Below are 21906 nucleotides of genomic sequence, written 5' to 3' on the forward strand. Positions count from 1 at the left end.
AAAAAATGAGTGTTAATAACACTGATTGATAGTAATTCATTCACTCAATACTCAATACATAGTCTTTTTCCTAATGTTTTAGATAGTCATGAGCCATTCAATACTGTAATCTTAAACTATGCATCACATTTTTAAATTCAAAGCATAAATGAGTCCTGCAGTAGCCTACTGTTAATTATTAAAGGATTAATCTTACTGTGCAAGGCTGTGTCTCCTTTTGTTCAACAAAAACAAATACTGACTAACTCCATAACGTGACTATATAAGAATACTATGGTGGTTTACCATTGTAGATAAAAGTTGGTTAATGTACTGTAGCTTACTTACAAATAGAAAACTCCACAGACAAAAGAATATATATAAACATCCTTTAATCATGATTGCCAAACATATGAATTAAGGCATATACAGTATAAAAAAGCAACAGCAGGTTTCATGTTTATACGATTTCAGTGTGTTATTAACTGGATACACCGGGTGGATGAACTGAACATACCAAGCAGCCTTTATAAGACAACACTGTGTCTCCCAAAAGATGACAGCATTTTGTAAACAGGGTTCATAGCACTATATTCAAGTAATAGAATGATCACTGATACTATGCAGGTAAGGTGTTGTGTAAGTGAGGCAGAGCTGCTGATAGACAGGTTGGGCCATTGGGTTTGGGATTATCCATCCTGTAACTACTTCAACCCCACATGATGTGAACACTACATTACGCTGCATTATGCTACGCTGGCAGGAGTGCTCCTGCATTATTCCAAGATGGTTACCCCTAATGCTAGCCATACCATGACAATGATACAAATAAAATCAAGCCTAAATTAGCCATATTTATTGTGTTACATATTTGTAGGACTCATTTTAATTATCTGAATCAATTGTATAGTGTCAATATACAATTGTACTTGGATGTTTGCAGTCAATTTGACACTTGTCTAACTCTTTTAATTACAGAAAATTCCTTATGTCTCTGGCTCAGAATTACAACAAGCAGGCTAGCCTGACTGGTTTGACCATTGGGCTGCTTTGAATTATGGATCTGTCACATACCATGTGAAGGCATTGTGGTTGAAGTTGATAAACTAGTGGCCATATTGGACTCAGTTGCGCATACAATATCAAATGGCTAGCTAACTACAATATCTGATGAGCTGTCTGTGGTGTTAGTTTGATTAGCTGTTTTATCTGATTCGTACAGTAGCTAATGTTAGCAGAAACTAGTGTTAGCAATAATTAAGCCTTACAGAAGCTAGCAGAAGTTAGTGTTAACATGTTAAGATTAAGGCTCACAGTAGCTAGCAGAGGTTAGTGTTAGCATGTTAACATTAAGCCTCACAGTAGCTAGTAGAAGCTAGTGTTAGCATGTCAATATTAAGGTTAACAGTAGTTAGCAGAAGTTAGTGGTAGCATGTTAACATTAAGCCTTACAGAGGCTAGCAGAAGTTAGTGTTAGCATGTTAACATTAAGCCTTAAAGTAGCTAGCAGAAGCTAGTATCAGCATGTCAATATCAAGGTTTACCGTAGCTAGCAGAAGTTAGTGTTTCATGTTAACATTAAGCCTTGCAGAAGCTAGCAGAAGTTAGTGTTAGCATGTTAACATTAAGGCTCACAGTAGCTAGCAGAAGCTAGTGTTAGCATGTTAATATTAAGGCTGTGTCTGAAATCACTCCCTCTGCTATAGAGTACACTACATTTACATTTACTATTTTATACAATTCGTAGTGTGCAAAAATATCCACCATACAGCGCCCTCAGAAATTACACAATGGAACAAAAAAGTAGTGTACATACCAGGGACTTTCTCCTAACAATCCTATAGTGCAATGCAGCACATTTTGTATAAAAGTGACAATTACAGTTGTGTGATTCAACAGATGTCAGTGATGAAGCAAAATGACGAAGATTAATACGTTTCTGAAAGCCCTGCACACTGTTGAGCCAAGTATGTCCATTATATAGAGATTAGTAAATGACTGAACAAGGGAGTAATTTCCGATGCAGCTTAAGCTAAGTTCCTTTGCTAAATGATCCTGTTAACTGGTTAGCGACCTATCTGTAATTTCTGCAAAAATGCTGCATACAGCTCTATTTATGTTGCTTCAAAGAAACTTATTACCACATTACATGAACAAACATGTTGTGTTGTGAGCAAATGTCAGATGGACACCACAAGTAACAATATCAGTGCCAGACAGAGCGAGCTTTAGATTTACAGTGTGAGAAAAGGACAGAATCAGAAAGATATCAACCACAAGCCAGTCACAGGCAGCCAGACTAAATGTTGCTGGATCCAGGATGAATGATGCACCAGAATCAGCCCAATTCTTGATCCTTTTTTATAGAGAAGTGGCAGTTGCTTGGCACCAATGGTAAAACCTGACAATACTGTCTAGCAGAGGCTCTGCAGTGAGCTAGTTAGCTTGTAGGAGGCATGAGAGCAGGGGCAGGGCAAAGGATTGTAGGACTCCTGACAAGGGTGCTTCCACACGGACACCACTAACAGGAAAAATGTTGGCATTTTACTTAATGGACAATTCCAGTGTGATTTACTGAATTCCTGCACCGTCATGTTGTTTTCTATTGCTGTACTGTGGGTTTTCCAGCTACTGTAGTATGTTGAATTATGTCTTCTATTTCTCTGGTCCTGGTTATTATTCAAAACAATATTCTGAAAAAAGCACTGTTTTAAATTATGACTTGTTACCAGTGAAGAAGAAAGCATCAGTTTTTGGAGCTGTTAGACTATACTCAAAACTAAACTGAATTAAGCATGTTCTCAAACTGCTGTTGAATTATGGCGCTGCAAGCAAATACTTTTAAACACAACTTGTAAGTTCCTACAAACAAGACACACATTTACCAAAGCTGGTGTAACTCTGTGAACTAAACTCCTATGGCCAGTATGAAAAATTGACAAGTTTGACTTACAAATGATGAAGCTTCTTTTTGGTCACAAACTCACTACTATACCTGAGCAAAACACCAAATTCCATTTAGTTTGAGTATAGTGCTGAATGGAGAGGTAATCAGAAAGCCAGAGATGCTGAAAATGAGCAAAAACTCATGTAAACACTGGAATTGTCCTTCAGACAAGCTGGAATTAAAAGTATAACTGGCACATGTGACTTTCATGTTCAAACAAATGCCTTTGGCACGCACTCACTGGCATCCATCATTCACCTAGCCCCAGGCTGTACCTCTCATTTGAGCATTTTCACATTAGAAATCTCTGCTGATGACTGTATGTTGATTATACTCGAGTCAAATACTAAAAGAAATGAGTCACAGTTTCAGCGACAACCCAGCACATCATTTATCAACCCTTAGCACTTTTTGAAGTCATATCCAAAATCCTTGCACACTCTTTTATTCTATATTTTCTCTGGTGTGCACTGAATTTGACACAAGGCAAGTCTCCACTCCTTGACCTAAACAAAGATGACAACTGGAAATGATAGCTCCAGGTTCCAGTTCCAGTCCAGTTGCCATATTTCTTCTACTTTGTTGATCTTGGGAAAGATCAAGGGTTGGGTGAAAATGAACAACTTGGTTAATGTTAAGGCGCTTAGTTTTCACTTGGCATAACAATCTCACCATACGGTACATTTAGCACCTGTCTGGAGCTTTCAATCATATCACATGTGTTTGCAGTTCAAACATAACCCAAATGCAGGAAACCAGGCAGGCAGGTTGATAAAACAAAAAATGAGCTTTTAATAACATAAAAGCTGATTCCAGAAACAGAAAAAGGCAGGAACAAAACTTCTGGAGCAGACTGAGGAGTAACCTAAAAACACAGGAGAAATATGGATTGCTAAAATAATAACTGACTGAGATGACACGAGGAAACCAGACAGGAAAGCTGACAAGAAATTCAAACCATGAACGCAGAAGGCCTGACAACTGAAAGAGGGAAAACATATGGACTAAATACACAAGAGGCTGATTAACTACTGAAACACAGGTGATCGAGAAAACAGGTGGGAAACACAGAGAGGCAGGAAGTAAAAGAAAACCTGATGCATGAGCAGAGTAATCTTCAAAATAAAGCAGGAAACAGACTAAACAAACTCCCCAAACCATAACACAATCACCCAATGCCATGAAATTGAAGGTGGACTACACGGTCCATTCAGAAAAACAACTTTCAGTCTCACCTATGATACTAACATGGACAAGGAGTCCTTGAAGTGCTCACAGGGATGGAAATTTGAATATCCATAATTCCATGGCTGCTGAGGAAGATGGTGTAACATGATTGAAAGCTCCAGATCAGCTGCTGAATGAACCTTATGATGAGACTGTTTTGCCAACTGCTGCACCATCATTAACTGCTGGTGGTAGACAGGAAAGAAACAGCAGCCTCCCGTGTCACAGTAGCATGTGACATTGAATTGGATTGTTTGTTTGTTTTTGTATTTTTGGAAGCCAGTGTCCAAAAGCTCGAGAGGCACAAACTGGGACTAACATTCAAAAAATGACACACATACCCTAAGCTGTAACACAATGGGATATGAGCAACATCATATGTGCAACACACTGTGAATTAGATCACAGGAATATGTGCCTAAAGTACAAACTGCAGCAGATTAACTGGAGTCAGTCAAAGAAACAGTGTCACATAAAGAAAAGCCACATAAATGGGTACTGCGGGTCTTCCCGCTCTGCCCGCTGCCCCCCTGCATGGCTGATGGAGATCAACATAGACTACAATAAAGCATGTTAGTGCTCTGCCATGAATCTGTACAGAATATATACACCACTGGGTTCCTACATGGCACTGGGCAGGTCGATGTGAAGGTTTACTCTCACATAAAGACAATACAATCAACATGGTTACGCTCAAGTACAGGTTAGTAATACAAATGTAGCGTCAGCACTATGGAGGGAGGAGGACCACTTCAATAATCATAATGAGAATAATAAGGATAATAATAGACTTTTTAGCTTCCTAATGCTGTATCCCAATAGGAGTTTAAAAAAACGATCAACACTATTGGGATAATGTAAGTCGTCATCAGTACATTCAGTCATATCATCATCATCATAATACACTAGGATAAATGTGCATTTTATAAAGCCACGGCTGGGCTGAGTGCACTGGGTTGTTTCATTTTATACATGCCGCCTGCTTCTGTCAAAATCCTGCAAAACTGAAAGCTTCAAAAGTCAGTGATCTGGAATCGTACAGATAGGTCCTCCTTCAAAAAGGTCCCGATCCTGGTTTCTGTCCCTCCATCGGCCCGTCTGCTCAGTGATGACGTGTTATAAAACAGGTGGTTGTCATTAGTAAGAAATGAAAGAGGTTTTTAAATGTTTGTTCTCTGCCTCTCAGCGAGGCGAAGCTTATTCAACACCATGGAATTGATGTCTGATAAATCTGCCGTTCCTCATGTGAGACGTGGTCACATGGTCCTACTTCTTCCCATCGCTCTCTGCGGAGGCAAGAGGACAAAACACAGACATTCAGTCACATATTTGCCCTTCAGCTCAGCAGTAGAGTCAATACTTAAGGTGTGTTCAGACTAGAAATGGTGCGATTGCTTACAAAATCTAACAAAAGACATTAGTGCCGGCAGGTTTGCTTTAAGCAGGGCACACTGAAGGAGAGAAGCGTCCATAGAAGCTGAAAATGGTTGAACTTGAGCAGTCTGAACACACCGTTACAGAGCATTCCTGATAGAGCGCACAGGTGAATTTCACAATTGAGAACTAAATCTCAGTTCGAACTTGCAAACATTTGGGAAAAGCTTTCAAGATTAACATAGACAATGAAAAAAAATTCATGAAATTATTGACGGCAACGGGAAAAGGGAAGCCTGATCATCAAGTACAATGGCAACGTCTTCTACAATACAAATTCTGAAGAAAAGGGATGCAAGCAAATACATTTCTCAGGAAACCTGCACCAGTCAATCAAATGCTCGCTCATCATAAACACACCCACAAGTTTGAAGCTCATCACAGACAGACGACCGCCTGCCTCTGTGTAGGTGTGTATGTTTTTTCCACCGGTTATCTAGAACGGTCATATTCAGCTTTTAAGCCCATTTTCACAACATTTTGTAATGATGTCTTTATAACATTAACAACACACCAAACAGTTTTCTTGTGATCACAACATAAATGTCCCTTAAGCCTTCAGATAAACTGATAGATCCAGAGGACAGCAGCCTCGAATGCAAGATGATAACACACACAAGTCCACACACATTAATATAACCATTATGATATTTTCAGATAATGACATAACGAAGTTGTGATTGTAGGAAAACGGTTTATTCACAAGATAAGAGGATAATTAATTAGTGATCGTCAGATATCAGGCCAAAACTTTAGAAAGCGCTGCTGCTTTTGGCTTCTGTGGAAAACTCCTGGTATTCTTCTTCATTCCTTGGCCATTGTGTGCATCCACTGTCAGCATCACTGCTGTTAATCTCCTCTATTTCACAGCAATTACCATTTATAGATAACTGCAGTCATTGCAACAGTAAGGCAATCATCACATTATGCTGTTTAACTGCCTGGCAGGTTCCCTCTGCATTATTTCACACTTTCAAACAAAGGCAGTGATTTATGGCTCCTGAAAATATATGGAAAACACTGCAAAGCAGATAATGATCTACTGGATGGCAATTTAGGCAACAAGACACAAGCCTCAGAGAGCCGATTAAGCTGTGAGCTGTTACCCAGAGGAGAAGGCTTAGATATTTGATTTATTGACCCACCAGAGAGGACGAGACAGTTCTCCAGCTTATTCTGTTCCCAGTTTGTATTTTATGATTTTTCTTTCAGCAATTCACATCATACGATCTAAACTCAGTGGATAATGTATGAGTCTTTGATCCACACTGAGAGTATACCTGAGCTGAAGAAGAAGATTCTGTGCTGAATGCACAGAAACTCACAAATCATGGTTCAATCAACCAGTGCTATGCATGCTATTTAATCATAACCTGATTGAGTGAGCGCTATTAAAACTGACATTTTAGAATATGTGTTTATTTTATAATCTCGTGTACAAAGCTGTGTTATTCAGAATTTGTCCATTAAGCGAGTCTTTATCCCATTTTTATTGTACGTTTTCCAAACACAGGATAGATAGATAGATAGATTTTAAATTTACTAAGATCCAGACAAGCAGGAGCATGGGATAAATTAATTAATGTAATCCAGAACTATTATTTACCACGTTAAACAGGCAAACCCCATGACTAAAGCTATCTAAAATATTGCTTTGAAGCACAGACACTCCCTGGAACCCCCCAATATCTTTCAGGAACAACAGGAAAGCAGAGGAGCAATAAATAATCATGCTCCTGATTGTCACAGTCTTGTATTAACAGCAGATACCTTCAGTCTTTCAAACTTACCAGAAGAGGAATGTCCTGACACCTGCTGACTGGAGACCAGCGACCTGGAGCTCAACCCTTCAACACAGTGAGAAAAGCAGCTGTGAAACATCACATTTCAATAGGAAAAATGTTCTGCAATGCTCCAAATACACAGACAGTGAGACAGCTCAGCCGTTCATCCAACTCTGAGCAAACCACTGACAGTAGCAGATGCTGCTGGGTGAAAGAGAGCTTAAATAGATTCTGCTGAGAATGTAAGCTGACTGATATGGCGGTTGTCCAAACAGGAGGAAAACCAGTTGAAAGACAGTCAAGTCAAGAAGAACGGCTGGGTAGAAATTAGCCGCTGGCAGTCACTTTCAGTTTGACACATTTTGGGCTCAGCTCGTCGTACCTTGGTAGATGTCGTACTGTCCTGACATCAGGTTGTAGCTCATACCCAGGTGTGTGTGATGGTGTGTGTGCAGGTGTCGGGCGAATGACACGTGGTTCCTCTCTCGCTCCGTCTCTCTTTCTCCCTCAGGGGAACCCTTCTCGCCAGGCTGTACCAACACACACGTCTGCAATTACACTTTTTCTCAACCTTTCCTTTCTCCAGCCCCACCAGCAGAGACTTTAATCACTGCATGATCTTACAGTAAAAACACACACACAGCATCTCAGCATCTTTTCATAGTGAATTTAACTCTCAACATCTCATTTCATGTCAGTTTGATTGTTGGATTTTATTATACTTGTTTCATTAAGATGTCATTTGTATTGCCTGAATTTGTGTTTTCGGGCTCCGGTAGGTAAAGTGAGACAGAAAGCAACTCTGTATGATACAGTTTGAAGCCACAGCAGTCATAAAACTTACGCTGCAGCATCACATCATTATCAAGTGGTATGGAACAGCACAGCATGCACACAAGTAATGAGTCACTTTAAAACAGAACTTAAACGATCATATAGGAATATTTGAATGTTCTGTTTTGTGTGTTTTCATCAGCTGTTTTCCAAACTGAGCTGTAGTATGTCAGATCTTTTACAATGTCTTTCCTTCCAGGCAGCAATCAGTTTTTATCTGTCTCACTGCACTTTGAAATTCAACTTGAAGACATCTGAAGCATACTTGATACGGCACACAGTCTCAACAAATGCAATGCCTGCTGTGGTGTCAACGCACGGTGCTGCAGATGAGTGTGCACTACTGCACAAGGAAAACATACCTTTACTTTGACAAGAAAGAAGAAGAGTAAGTGTTTCATTATTTATCTCAAGCAGTTCTCAGCTTTCTACAAGTTGAATATCATTCTGTCGTTAAACTAATGGAAATCAACAGCTGCCTAGAAAAAAGACCACTAAAGGGTTTAATCACACTGCAGTATGTCTAACAAAATGCTCAGCAGTGATGTTGAGCATTCTTAATTACTTATTATATGGGTTAATATGCACCAAAACACTGGCCTGCTCCTGTTAATATTCATTTGTTGGCAGACACTGGCCAGTGTTTTCTTTCTTTCTTTCTTTTTTTTTTTTTTTTTTTTTTTTTTTTTACAATTTTTATATATTCTGATAATAACTCTGCAATATTTTAACTCTCTTTTTCCATTTCTGATTACTGTGCAGCCGATCAGTCTGTTGTTGGTCGCTTGTTCGAAATGTGTCTTTATTGATTTGTCTTCATTCTTTGTGTGTTAATGTAACAGTTACAGTATGTGAGTGTCACACTGGTGTATGTGATGTATGTTCTAGACTCATCATCATCATCATCATTTTCAATAGAAATGTACTAGTGCAATTATAGTGCTCATGTATCAAGCAGCCTCTAACAGCTTCCTGTGTCTTGTCTTTTTAGTCTTTACTTTTTTGTGTGCGCTCATCAGGAAACATCAGATCTGTGCCGTGTGAATGAAAACAAACATCAGAGTGACGCTGTGCTGCAGTGTGGACGTGGCAGTAAAGTGAGCGGTGTCTCACAGCAGGTGATTTTCCGTGGTACTGATGGCTCTGCTGCTGCAGCAGCTCCATGGCCGAGGATGATGACGAGTCGCTGCTCTGCTTGCTGCTCACCACTCCTCTGCTGGCTGTAGTCACCTCCGACTCCTCCCTGCCCGCCGTCTTACCATACAGAGGGTAGTGGAAACCTGGTGAACACAAACAGAGATACATACACAGAGCCACAGAAAAACATGTGCACAAAACACGCACACACGCACAATGACTTTATATATCTATCAAAAGTAAGTTGTACATTTTGAGGCCTTTATTTGCTATATTTAAAGGTGCAGCTGCTGAATATGTCATAGTGTCTATTAGTGCAACCTATTGGATATTCGAGGCTATCAACACAAGGCAGTCTATCTTGAATGTGGGTGTGAGTGCCTTGAAAATTTCAGCAACTTCTGTTGTTTTTAAATGTGCTTTACATAAAGGAAGTGATTTGCTACATGCACTTTGCAGCACCTTCTTTTGCCATTGGCTTTATAATTTCTGCATTTCACTCTTTTGTTTTTTTCTCTGTGTCTTTTATGCTTTAAAATTTTTGTGAAAAACATACGGACCATAAGAATTAAGAATTTGTCTCTTTATAGGTCCCTTTATTTTTGGTTAAAAGTGTAAATTCAACTTAGATATTTACAAAGCTTTTTAGGGTGACTGATACATACATTCATGCATTATATCATTTTGAGGAATTATGTTTTCTTGTGAATGAATTACAGATCTTAAGGGTTTGAAACCCCTTCATTTTCCGAGTAATTACAAAATAAACATTCGTATGTTTTCAGCTAACTTCACTGTCTTGTTAACAAATCTGCTTTGCAAATAGCAAATATGTGGCTAATAGCTAGGTGGCTATCTAAAAGTTTAGGCTTAGAGATGCCTATTTACACATACTGCAGACACAGCGTGACACAATCCCAGTCCCGCTGGATCGGACAGTCTAATGAATATAAATCCAACATTCTTCTTTTGGATCTCTTTTGGTCTCCACCAACTCCTGAGAAAAAATTCTGGCTCATTACCTGCTAAATGTTCGTTTTCATTCATGTTTCTAACTGTGTCTGTCTGCTGTTTGCTGCTAGGCAGGAAGTGTGCAGTGGGCAGAGCTTGTTTGAAGAACACAAGGGCCTTACAATGAGCTAAAGGGGATAAACAGCTGAGTCGGGCTTTAGAGCTGATGGCAATTCAACTGCTTTCATCTCTCACACTTAAACTGACAGGACTTTTGACTTGACTGCTTTTGACATTTGACTGCTGTCAGTACTTAAACATAATCTGGCATTTCAATTGCTTAATCTCTTAATCTTCAAGTGTCAGGTCAAATACTTTAAGCACTTAGAAACAAACTGAAAATCAGCTGTCCACAAACAACTGCAACTTTAAGTGCTTTCAGTACTTATACTTCGTACATATAGAGTACAATACACTTCAACTGACATATCAGACCCAGTGCTTCTACTTCAACTTACACTTCAACTCTGTTAATTCCTTCACTCATAATGTAGCACTAATGCAATATTATGAAGTAACATTTTAGGACATTTAAGGAGTTTTTAAACCTGGAAATTTCCTGGTAAGAGAACACATGAAAAAAACAAACTTTTTCTTGATCCCTGCGTGTTTGTCGCTGTCATTGCATCACTGCATCCACTGTTAATATAAAACGTATTGGTTCATGAAACTTAAAAGGAATAGTTCGACATTTTGAGAAATATGCTTATTTGCTTTCCCAAAATGGTCAATAATTCCTTCAAAGTAAACACAAACTTTTACTCAGACTCCTACCTGGGTAATTGTGGACCAGGGTTGGGGACACCCCTCTATAGGAGGCCCCGCCGCTCTCACACATTGCTAGGTAGGGTGGGTAGGAGGAGTGCTGGTACTGGATGTAAGGCTGCTGGGGGGTCATGGGAGGAGACACTGCTGCCCGGGCACTCTGGGACTCCTCAGACAGCCCTCCCATTGGTTCCTGGCCTTGATCATCTAGCCCCTCCAGCCGGTCTGACTCCTCCATGTCGATGCTGGGCAGGAGATCGTGGGACCCATGGACCCTGGATTTTTTAGCATCCCCACACACACCTCCTCCCCTCTCTCCTCCACTTCCTCCTCCTGAGGTCATCTTGGCTCCGGTAGGCTCCACGGTAGCTCCCCATTCTTTTCCCCTGTCTGCTTCACCCTCCTCGGCCTCCTCCCCATGTTGACTCTGTAGCTCTGAGTATTTGCTGTGAACCAGGCAGTGAGCCCAGGCCGGGCCGTCTGAGGGCTAGATCGATGGGGACAAGTGTTGGTGCTAGTTGCAGTGTTTCCCCTATAATTCTTTGTTAACAGTGGTGGGTGGGAGTCATTTTGGGGTCAGTTCAACTTCGGTCCTCGTCTTTGTCCCAGTTTTTGTTCATATGGCCAGTTGCAGAGCTAAAACTAAATATCTATTTCATAAGTCAAAATGTTAGCCCTTTGGCGTTTTGTCTCTTTTGGGGTTTTTGGAGGGAAAGGAAGGCTAATTTAAGACTTTCATTTGTGCGTTTTCTTTTTAGCAGGGTTGGAGAATTTCTTGCTGCGGTGGCCCACCGCTGCTGAATGACTATAGAGGAAACACTGTGTACTTGAGTGAACAGAACCATAGACAGACCACCTATCACTGGCTCTGGGTGTGATGTTGATGAAGGATGACGACGTTTCAACAGCAGGCGGCCATTCACAGGTGGGATGTAAGGAGAGTGGCATCCGTCTCAATGACACAAATCAAGACACGTCTCACACATGATCAACTGCAGAATTTAGGCCAAACTGAAGGTAAAAACAAACTACCCTCCCAAGCATGGCTTTCATTCAATTCATACAACCTTTTTATATGACCCAGCATGGCTAGAATTAGCAGTTAACTGCATCATGAGATGACATGGTTAAAAATCTGTACAAGCTTTCTGAAAAAGCAGCTCATATCAAAACCAACACTTATGTATTAGAAATGTTTCTTTTGTTTCTTCCTGTGTTTATGTTTTACATTTACAGCTAAAGTGAATTATACATTTCCCCCTGTTAATTCTTACTCTAAACATTAAAAACATTTGCATCCATCAAATCAAACCACATGATCTTGATTTCAACCAAAATGACTAAAGCAGTATGTCAAATTCGAGCTACAGCACCACAGAAGCCACACGGTCTTTGTTATTAGCACCTATTGGTTTGGCTGTACACAATTTGTGATTAATCTCTTTGTGACACTCAACAACAGTCATTAAAGCACACCAACAACACCATCAGCGGCGGCGGCAGGTTATAGACAGAGGGAGAAACTTACACTGGAAAAGGAAACATTTGAGTCCAGATCTGTCTGACTGTTTGGGTTGTGGAGTGATGAAGAAGAGGAAGAGGACGGTGACTTGATGTCATCACAGTCTTTCATCAAGACCTGGTGCTGGTCCACCATGCCACCATGCACAGCCTTTATGCCCAGACTCTGTCCCCTTTCTCCCCTCTCACTCATCTCCACGTAGGAAAGGACGGGTTTGGGACAGCAACCTTTAGCACCATCTGGACCTTTACCTAGCATGGGTCCGCCGGCTGGACCCCCAATCATATGTTTATCATCCTCACTGTCTCTCACCCCCTGTCCTCGCTCACCCCTCTGCTTGCCACTGTGCATCTGGTCACAGCATTTGGAGGCCAATAACAGCTTCTGGTCCATGTATAGTCCTCTGGAGTACTGGCCATAGTATAGTGACTGAGCCAAGGCGGTCTGGGTCTGACTCATGGCCAGCTGGAGCTGAGACTGAGGTGGCCCGTCACTTTTCTTTGAGTCAGAGAACTCATGGGAGGAGCTTTTGTCATCCTCTTTCACCTCTTCCTTTCTGTCTTTCCCTTTCCCATCAAGGGCTGAGCTTTTGTGGAAAGCAACATTGCTGCTGTTTTGCCTGTCTGACTGCATGTACCCCTGCAGGTAGTAGGGCTCGTAGCTGTGGTAGTATGGGGATTGGGGGTCTTTCGATGATGGGGCAGACGCTGTGGGAGGGGTTTTACCAGAGCTACCGTGGTTACTGTTAGAGCTGACCTCTGAAGAGGTTGAGGAGCTAGACTTGGATCTGATTCCATCTGAGCGACATTCGGAAGATCCCCCATCATCTCCAGCATCTGAGATGTCAGAGTAGGCGGGGCTGTTGTTCTTGCTGTTGCTGTCTGTTGTTGCCAGGCAACTACCACTGGGGTCAAGTCGTGATGAACCACCAATGGAGGGACTGGGGGCATTGTCAGTGAAGGTGTAGACCTTGTCAGCCTCAGCTCGGATACTAGCCATCCTGCTCTCCTGGCTCTCTGTGAGCCCATTCATTACATCCTGCTTGCTGAGGTGCTCCTTTAGAAGACTTCCAGAAATTTCCTTGACACCCATTTTAGAACCACAGCCACCATCTTCCATTTTGATTCCAGTGCTGTCACCATTTGGCGTCCTGGTTGGTGCATCTTTATTATGTTTGTCCTTCAGCCTCCGTTTCTCTTTCTTTCTGGTCTCTTTGCTGCATGTAACCAGGGTGGCTTTGACAAGGCTTGGTTCCACAACAATGCTGAGCTTTGGTTTGATGGGTTTCAGAGGAAGGTTTTTACTGGTGAGGCCTACGGCTGCCATGGGTGAGGGCTGCTGTGAGGTGGCAGTATCTGCTGTGCCAGTTGGATATGCTGTATTGGGTATGGCAATCAGCTTGGGGGGAGCAGGGGCTGGAGCAATCGGCCGGTTGGTCCGTGACTTGGACAGCTTCTCTACCTTCCCATTGGCCTTCTTGCCCTTGTCACATGCACCTCCCTTTTTGTCGATCAAACCTTCTGCTTCGAGTTTGGGCATCTCAACCGTGGAGTTCCTGTCTGGTACCATGCAGTTCTCCAGAACCACAGTCATGTTGGAGATGATGGGCAGATTACTGAGGTCATCAATCAGCCCATCTTTCAATAATGAGGTTCTTCTGGTCTTGGAGTTAGCTGTGGGCGTGTGGTCAGTACTGAGGAGTAGTCTTCTGTTCTTAGGAGATCCTACCGTGGTCACCTTATAGAGAGGAGCAGGTTTCTTAGACGAGCTGTTGGCATTGGTGCTGTTGTTTGTCTCTAAGAGGTCATATGTCATGTTGCTGATGGTGTCCTCACAGTCTGATAGTCGTTCCTCACTCTCCCCATCCTTCATGGTTTCCAGCTCAGGCTTCCTCTGCTCCTCAACCTCCAGGTGTGCATGCGTCTGGTGGTAACGCAGGCCGTTGATGTGCTTGTAGCGTTTAGTGCAGTTGGGGTGGGGGCAGTCAATGAGGATGGGCGGGGGAGGTGGTGAGGAGGCACAACCTCCTCCAGGGTCCATGAATGAGGGGTCAGATTTGCCCTGTGGTGTGGATGGGGCACTGCGGGATTTGGCTCGGATCCTCTTCCCATTCCCGTTTTTAATGTCGTCAGTGGAGACCAGACTGAGGTCCAGGTCAGCTGGTGGTTTGTTCTTTCGCTTCCCAGAGGAGATAGAGGAGGTGCTATTGGCAGGTTTCACCTCCTCCACAGTGAAGAAAGAAGGAGGCGTTCGGCAGTTACTGTTGATGAGGTTCAGGCTTCCTCTCCGTCCCTTGCTGTGGATGGGTGCAGTGGTTCCGGCCACACCACCTCCACGGCTCCTGTGCTGTGATAGACCCCTGACTTTGCCAGCAGGGGCCGGCTCAATGCAGGGACGCTCAGCCATGGCCATTCGCATCCGTTTCCCACGGCCACGCCCACCTGGCAACTCAGGGTCACTGGAGGGGGACTCACAAAACCTGGACAGAGGATGAGGAAAAACAAGGGGTTTAGAAGAGAGTTCCTGTTAATAATCACTTACTGACAGGCTGGAAATGCTTGATGATCACATCATGTTGAACCGTATCACATCTTATTGTTTCAAATTGCATTGTTTTACATCGTATTGTATCATATCTTATCCTATCACATCTTACAATATTGAGTTGTCACATTGCAATGTATTGTATCACATGATTTCATATTGCTTTGTTTCACATCATGTTACCTTGTATTGTATCGTGTCATGTTGTTCATGAAAGCTTTTTATGTCCTGATAGATAAACTGAAAAACACATCGAACCATCAAGCTGAAAAGAAGGCCATTTTCCTTGTTGATGCTGTTGTTCTTGAAAGGTTTTAACCCAAGAACAACTTGTTCATATCATCACCCAAATTGAATTCTTGTACCATCAGACAGAAACCTTGGAAGATAACAGATTATCATTCAAGCCTCATGTGGACCACTTTACCAAGACATCAAGGATAAAAAATTGATTTTTTTTTCTGCACAAAGCCTGCTTCTCTTTTGATAACAGAAAAAAAAACTTGTACAATCCACAGTTATCTCTGCATTTGATATTAAGGCATTTTGTATTCACATACCGTCCGTTCTGCTTTGAAGTCTTTTGATGCTGTTTACCAGAGTGCCTCACATCTTAACACTGGAGATGCTTTGTCACACTCACACATTGTTATTTATATCAAAAACCTGTCTGCTTGGATGGGGAAAATGCATTGCTTTATATTTATCTACACAGTTATGCTCTATTTTCAAAGCTGGACCCTGAACCTTGTATCTGTGCTGGCCTTTTAATGCATTAATTATGACACTACATCTCAGGACTGGTTGGTGTTAAATACTCAGTGAATAAATTCTGACCTTGGAAAGACTGTTTTGTGCATTAATCACCTTATTAATGGAACAGACTGCAAAGCATGTTGAGACTAGACTTTCTTGTCCCCCTCTGCGATTTTAAAATGATGATATCTCACATTTCCTGTGATGTTTGTAATTGCGTTTTTACATCAGTGTGTCCCTGAATGCCACTAAAGCTGCTGGAATGTCCAGCTGAAATTTTATGCATTTTCTTTGGCATTTCAAGGGTATTTGTTGCTCTCATGCCTCTAATTGGTTTTGTTTTTAATCTCAAACTTGCTTCCCATATGTGTTTGTTACATTTTCGTGCTTTTAATTCAATCATTGCATCTTTTATCTTGGGTTACAGGTTCATTCAAAGACAGATAATGACTCATCGAAGAGGAAACATATTATTCCACTGCATTATTTTATATAATAAAGTGTATGCGGTGACAAGAGTCCAAATGAAAAAAGCAATTTAGTCCCTGGGTTCTGAGATTAAGCTGTAATTGCCATGACAACAATCATTTACATACAGGAGCAATAATTGAGAGGTTTCAGCCCTGTGAGGAGGGACTGTCACATTTTCCACTCAGCAATTACAAAAACCACTCTCCATTTGTAAAACAGTTGGGATGCAGAGTGGAGAGTGTTTTTGTTAAAGCTCATCATGGAACAACAGCTGACGGCCCCAGAGCCAATTTAGCCTTTTTTTTGTTAATAATAATTTTAGCAACATTAAAGCACTTTAAAAAAATAGGTGCTTCTTTCAGCTAATCAAATAAGCAATCAGCAGCAAATAAAAGTCAATAAAAAAAACAATAAAATGTTTAAACATGATAGATCAAACAGCGTAATATGCCAAGCAGAAGTGAGCCAGAATAATTATATGAGGCCTGTCATTAAATGTGTTTACAATTAGAATAAGAGTTGATGTCAAATATAATGTTAGGCCTGATTTCACCAGGCTGAATGCTCACTACATGTCTGACAGTTGCGATGGACAGAAACGCAGTCGCTGTACATACAGATATTTCTGATCGAAACACACTGTAAAGCATCACCTCATATTCAGTTTTTTTCCTTCTGCGTTGCCTTGTGGTGATGTAAAGAGCCAGTCGCAGTCAAATCTGAGGAAAACAGTTCTCTGTTTTTTGAACTGATATCAACAGTCAGTGGCAGCTACGAGTGTCCAAACATAGAACCAAATATCCTACATGAACAAACGTCATGGAAGCAGTGTTTTCAATATATTAGCTGATGTTTTGCCATGACCATGATGTTTGTGTCCAATTAAACACTGACTGGCTGCATACTAGCTACTAAACATGGTTAGTGATTTACATTAACATTTTCTGCAACCCATGTAAATAATGTTGTATATGACAAGGATGAACAGCTAACCATGCTTGCAACAAACAGATGCTGTGTCCTCAGCTTTATCTCAACCTGTTTTGGAGAGTGTTTGGTACGTAGCCAATACTGATCAACAAACAAACAGTATGCTCAAATCCATTTTACTGTTCCAAATCCAAAATGACTATAGCTGCCATCCTCCAAGCATGAGGATAACTTCTCAACAAGCTAACTTTTCAAGCGCAATTATTTATTTATTTATCTATTAATTTATGTTTACCTAGGAGGAACAATTACTTTTTAAAAATCATTCCTCATTCAAGTCTGCAAGGCCAATCTCAATTAATGTTTAAAGACTGTTTCAGCCACTCATGTAATGTTCACTAACTCAGTGCTGAGTGTTTGGAGTGTTCACTGAGGTTTGATTGTGCAACTCTTTCTTTTTTAGTGTTTCGAGTGCAGTCTGCTGCTCACAGAACTGTCGACCTCCAGTATGGCTGCACTGACTACATACTTTAGCTTTCATAGTACAGGAACTATTTGCTACAGGTGACAACTGCTGGATCATAGTAAATGTTAAAACATAGTGTAACGGTCACACAAGTACGGACGACTCATCACATCAGTCACTCCATAGTATCACTTACACAGCAATATCTATTTGAAGTTAGCTAACATTAGGCACCGGTCAAACCAGACCAGGAGTGCAATTAGGTGACAGTTTTATTGCTTGTGAATTAAACTTTTCATTAGTAGGGTGAAGAATATGTTTTCTTTTAAAAGTTACATTGTATGGCTGTGATTTTTCATAGATCCAACCAAACATCCCAGCTCACTGTTTCTCATAACTCATCTAAGCTCCTCTCATCTTGAGTCTCAGCAGTGAGCTTGTAGAATTTTGAGAATGCTATAAAAAATATTACAGTGTGTCTTGTTTGGTGTGCCTTTAAAGTTCCCTGTGGAGAAGCACAGAGGCAGAGAAAGACAAGAAAAAGTACAAACAGAGTATAACATCACCTTGGAGGAGCCCAGTCATGTTTGGTGCAGTCTAACAGAGTTCCCACATAGGTTCTCTTCCTCCACGTCACATTCACCACCAGAACACCTGTCAATCACACAGGACAGAGACAGAGCGGTTAGTCCTGGATCCGCTGGGACCATAACAGGCTTCTATATGAGTATCAGGCTTAAGAGGTCAGAGAGTGCTGCAATTCTTGGCAACACAATTCACAAGTACATACAAGGTACAATAACACACAACAGGAAAAAAGGTCTCAAAATGCATTTTTATATCATATAAGTTATTTCACAACACATCCAAGCCTGTCTGACTGTCTGAAGGGAGCTTTCTACCTTTTCCTTGTCTTTTTCAGACTTTCTGAGCAGCACGTCCTTTCTTGCATGTATCACCACTCGTTTTACCACTGCACACATTCTAATTTCTTTGTTCTCACTTGTATCTAATGAGGAATCAAGTGAAACACCGATGAAAGACAAATGCACAGAAATCAAAGGAGAGCACTGCACATTAAAAGAAAGAAAAATCAATCTGATGAGCAGCAGTTGGCGGTCAGGAAATGAAAAACTGCAGCAACTCAAAGAACGGAGGCGACTGCTTTAAGAGGCTCAAATTGTTTTCAGAACGGTTCTGATTTTTAGTTACAGTCTGGAAAATTGCTCAAGCTGATTTTAGTCAGCAACATCTGTCGAGGAAAATACAGTCATCCGTTTCTCTGGCCAGGTTTTGGTTGGAAGGAAAGCTTAGTCTTCATGTTTTAAGCTCTAATCTAAGAGTTGACGACCCTTGAGCCATCTAAAATAAGTGTCTCTCTCTTTCTCTTTCTCTCTCTCACACTCTCAGACTGACATTTGAAAACCATTAACCTCCGTTTTGTGATGCGCCAACGGCAACGCTGAGCAAATCAAATTTTGGATGCATTACAGCCTTAAAATGAGGTTTGACTGCAACACACGACTTCTTGCTCTTCAATTAAGACTGATGGTCACCACCATCGCAAAGCACTCTCACAGATAAATGAGAGCTGAGAAACACTGCTGAGTGTGTCGTTCATTTTCACAAGAGGTGCATGGTGATCAGGAAGATTTTGGATTTTCAACAGAAGGCACTAAAATCTCCAAGTAATGAGCTGGATGGATTTGACTAGTCAACAACTTAATATTCCCAGTGTTCTTTAAACACCTCCTTACTAAAGTTGGACACCTTATAAAATATATTTTCTACATTGTACGACAACCTCACATTTATATTCTGTATCACTTTATTCACTGAAGCCATAATGACTGAAAATTTAAACCCAAGACGTTGTGGCGTTTTTCACACCTGCAACATCACATCAGAAGGAAACATTCTACATGAAGTTACTGCATGTAAACATCATATCTTGGGCAACTATGCTTGGTGGAGTGTTCCAGAGAAATTGGAATACTAAATATCTCACCTGGGATATTACTGTCTGTCAAATGGCACTAAAACTGAGTTCGGAATTGTGTCTGATGAAATTTAAGTCATAGCAGAAACATTGGATTTTATGACGACACTGACAAAGACACAATATTTCAGTGTGTGAGTGACTGGATGCTGAGTGGTCAAATAGCACATCTGCACAAACTCAAATTCATCAGAAACCATAAACTTAGAATCACAAAGAAAGTTGTAAAACCAGGTTTCTCATGTCCCAAACATCATATCCTGAATATGATCAAAACCAGTAGTGCACATGTAAATACACTCAGTATGTTCTTCAGTGTTTTCCAGCACAGCGCAAGTGGAACTGAACTAAATCAGTTCCAGTCCACCTTTTGGAATTTGGCCCCATGTCCTCAGAGTCTGTTCAGCTGGACTGAGTTGTTGTCAGGTCTGTTTGGTTTTTAAAACATCTTTGGGTTCTGTTAAGACAGATGAAGGTCTTTAATGGTCAGACATAGATTTTGGAGTTACCATAAATTCCTGTAGTGCACAAAGCCTAGCGTGTGGTCTATGATTTTATTACTTTAAAAGGATTTAAGTTTGACTAAGTTGGCAAACAAACACATACTGACCAACAGTGGTGGAGGAAGTATTCAGATCCTTTACTTAAGTACGAAAAATATCCTGTTACAAGTAAAAGTCCTGCATTGAAAATGTTACTAAGTAAAAGTATGTATGACTAGGAAAATGTAATAATGCAGTTACTAAAGCTAACAGTGCACACACAGCTCGGCTTTTGTTATCCTGAATTTTGTGGACAGATGTCCTAAAATTTTGGTTTCCCTTTCATATATATCCATGATGCTCAGACAGTGATCCTGCTGCACGTCACAGCTGTTTGCTCTTCAGTGGTAGATGCTTCTGTCAAATAAATCAAGATCAGTTCACAATTTATTGTTACTCTCTCCACATATAGCACATGGAGTGCAGAGAATATGATGGTGAGAAAATAGTTGTGCTTAGATGAAGTGCAACTAATGGTTATAAAGTGCAGTCTCACATTTATGCATTGGTTTCATTGTGTACAAATCAACTCTAAGTGGGTCAAGTCTGTATGAATACATTGAAAAATGTATCTTGTTCTGGTTTATTTATGTCCTGTGTTCGCCCACTTTCATTTATTATTGAAATCACTGACGATAGGAAGATTTTCCTGCTTTTTAAGATCTGTTAAGTTCATTTCAGTGACTGTGCTGTAACTCCTGTCCCAGTTCAAGATCTGCAGCCTACAGTAGAGGTTCTCCTCTCCACTCTCATGTACCCAAAAGCCTTGTTGGGCCTGAAATGTGACAGTGTTTCTATTTTTAGTCAGCGTCACTCTGTCTCTTCTTGCGAAGACGCCAAAACACAGACAGTTCATCAGTTTTAGTTTCACTGCCATTAATGTGGGTGTTCATGAAAATATAATGTTCTTCAGAACTTGTATGTCCCTTAAAGCCTGTTTTCAAATTTCTAAATCCTCATGAAATAAACGTCCTGCCTGCTTCACAGTCTGTGCAGAAGCAAACAGTTCTTTTACATGAAGGAGAGCAACGATCAGAAAGTCCTGGAACCAGCTGTCCCTGAATCTGAGCATCACTGACTTCAGGGTTTGTTTGCTATCACTCGATGAAGAAGAGAATGTTCTCTCTCTTCGTTCTTGCCTCCCCACTGCACATATGTTGTAATATCAAACACATCAAATGAAAAAATTAAAAATGAAGTCATTCCTTTTTGCAGGCCGTTTTTACAGCCTCTCTGTTTTCTCATCTGTTGATTTTCTCCTGAACTGAGCCTCTGATTCTGCTGCTAAAATCAAAGAAAAGCTATCACAAATGGAGAAAACCCTGTGAGCCAGTTCAGGCAGTTGCTGCTAAATTCGCATGTGGCATGCCGCACTCTTTGCACCACCAATCCAACGCACTCTCTATCTAAGCTGAGTCCATACGGTGGCCGACAAGGGCAAAGGTGCCCCAAACGGCAAAACGCTGCAAGAGAAAAGTTCTGCAATCACAGAAATGAAGCAGAAGCAAAAACTTACAAACCCACAAAACAAATGCAAAAGAAAAATGCTGCAAATATC

The 21906-nt window shown here is 41.0% G+C and overlaps 1 protein-coding gene across 1 annotated transcript in view; it reads right to left on the bottom strand.

Moving 5' to 3' along the window:
* Window positions 1-353: 353 nt before the first annotated feature.
* znf608 (zinc finger protein 608) overlaps window positions 354-21906 on the bottom strand; it is a 53472-nt gene continuing 31919 nt past the window's right edge. The window contains exons 3-9 of the mRNA XM_076730315.1: window positions 18374-18461; window positions 12647-15119; window positions 11128-11605; window positions 9319-9485; window positions 7754-7901; window positions 7378-7434; window positions 354-5439 (exon numbers count right to left, since the gene is read on the bottom strand). Coding sequence (XP_076586430.1) covers window positions 5420-5439; window positions 7378-7434; window positions 7754-7901; window positions 9319-9485; window positions 11128-11605; window positions 12647-15119; window positions 18374-18461 — 3431 coding nt within the window. The 3' untranslated portion in view covers window positions 354-5419. The remainder of the gene's footprint in view (window positions 5440-7377; window positions 7435-7753; window positions 7902-9318; window positions 9486-11127; window positions 11606-12646; window positions 15120-18373; window positions 18462-21906) is intronic.

Source organism: Chaetodon auriga, chromosome 5 (genome assembly GCF_051107435.1).
Source record: "Chaetodon auriga isolate fChaAug3 chromosome 5, fChaAug3.hap1, whole genome shotgun sequence".
NCBI classification, from domain to species: domain Eukaryota; kingdom Metazoa; phylum Chordata; class Actinopteri; order Chaetodontiformes; family Chaetodontidae; genus Chaetodon; species Chaetodon auriga.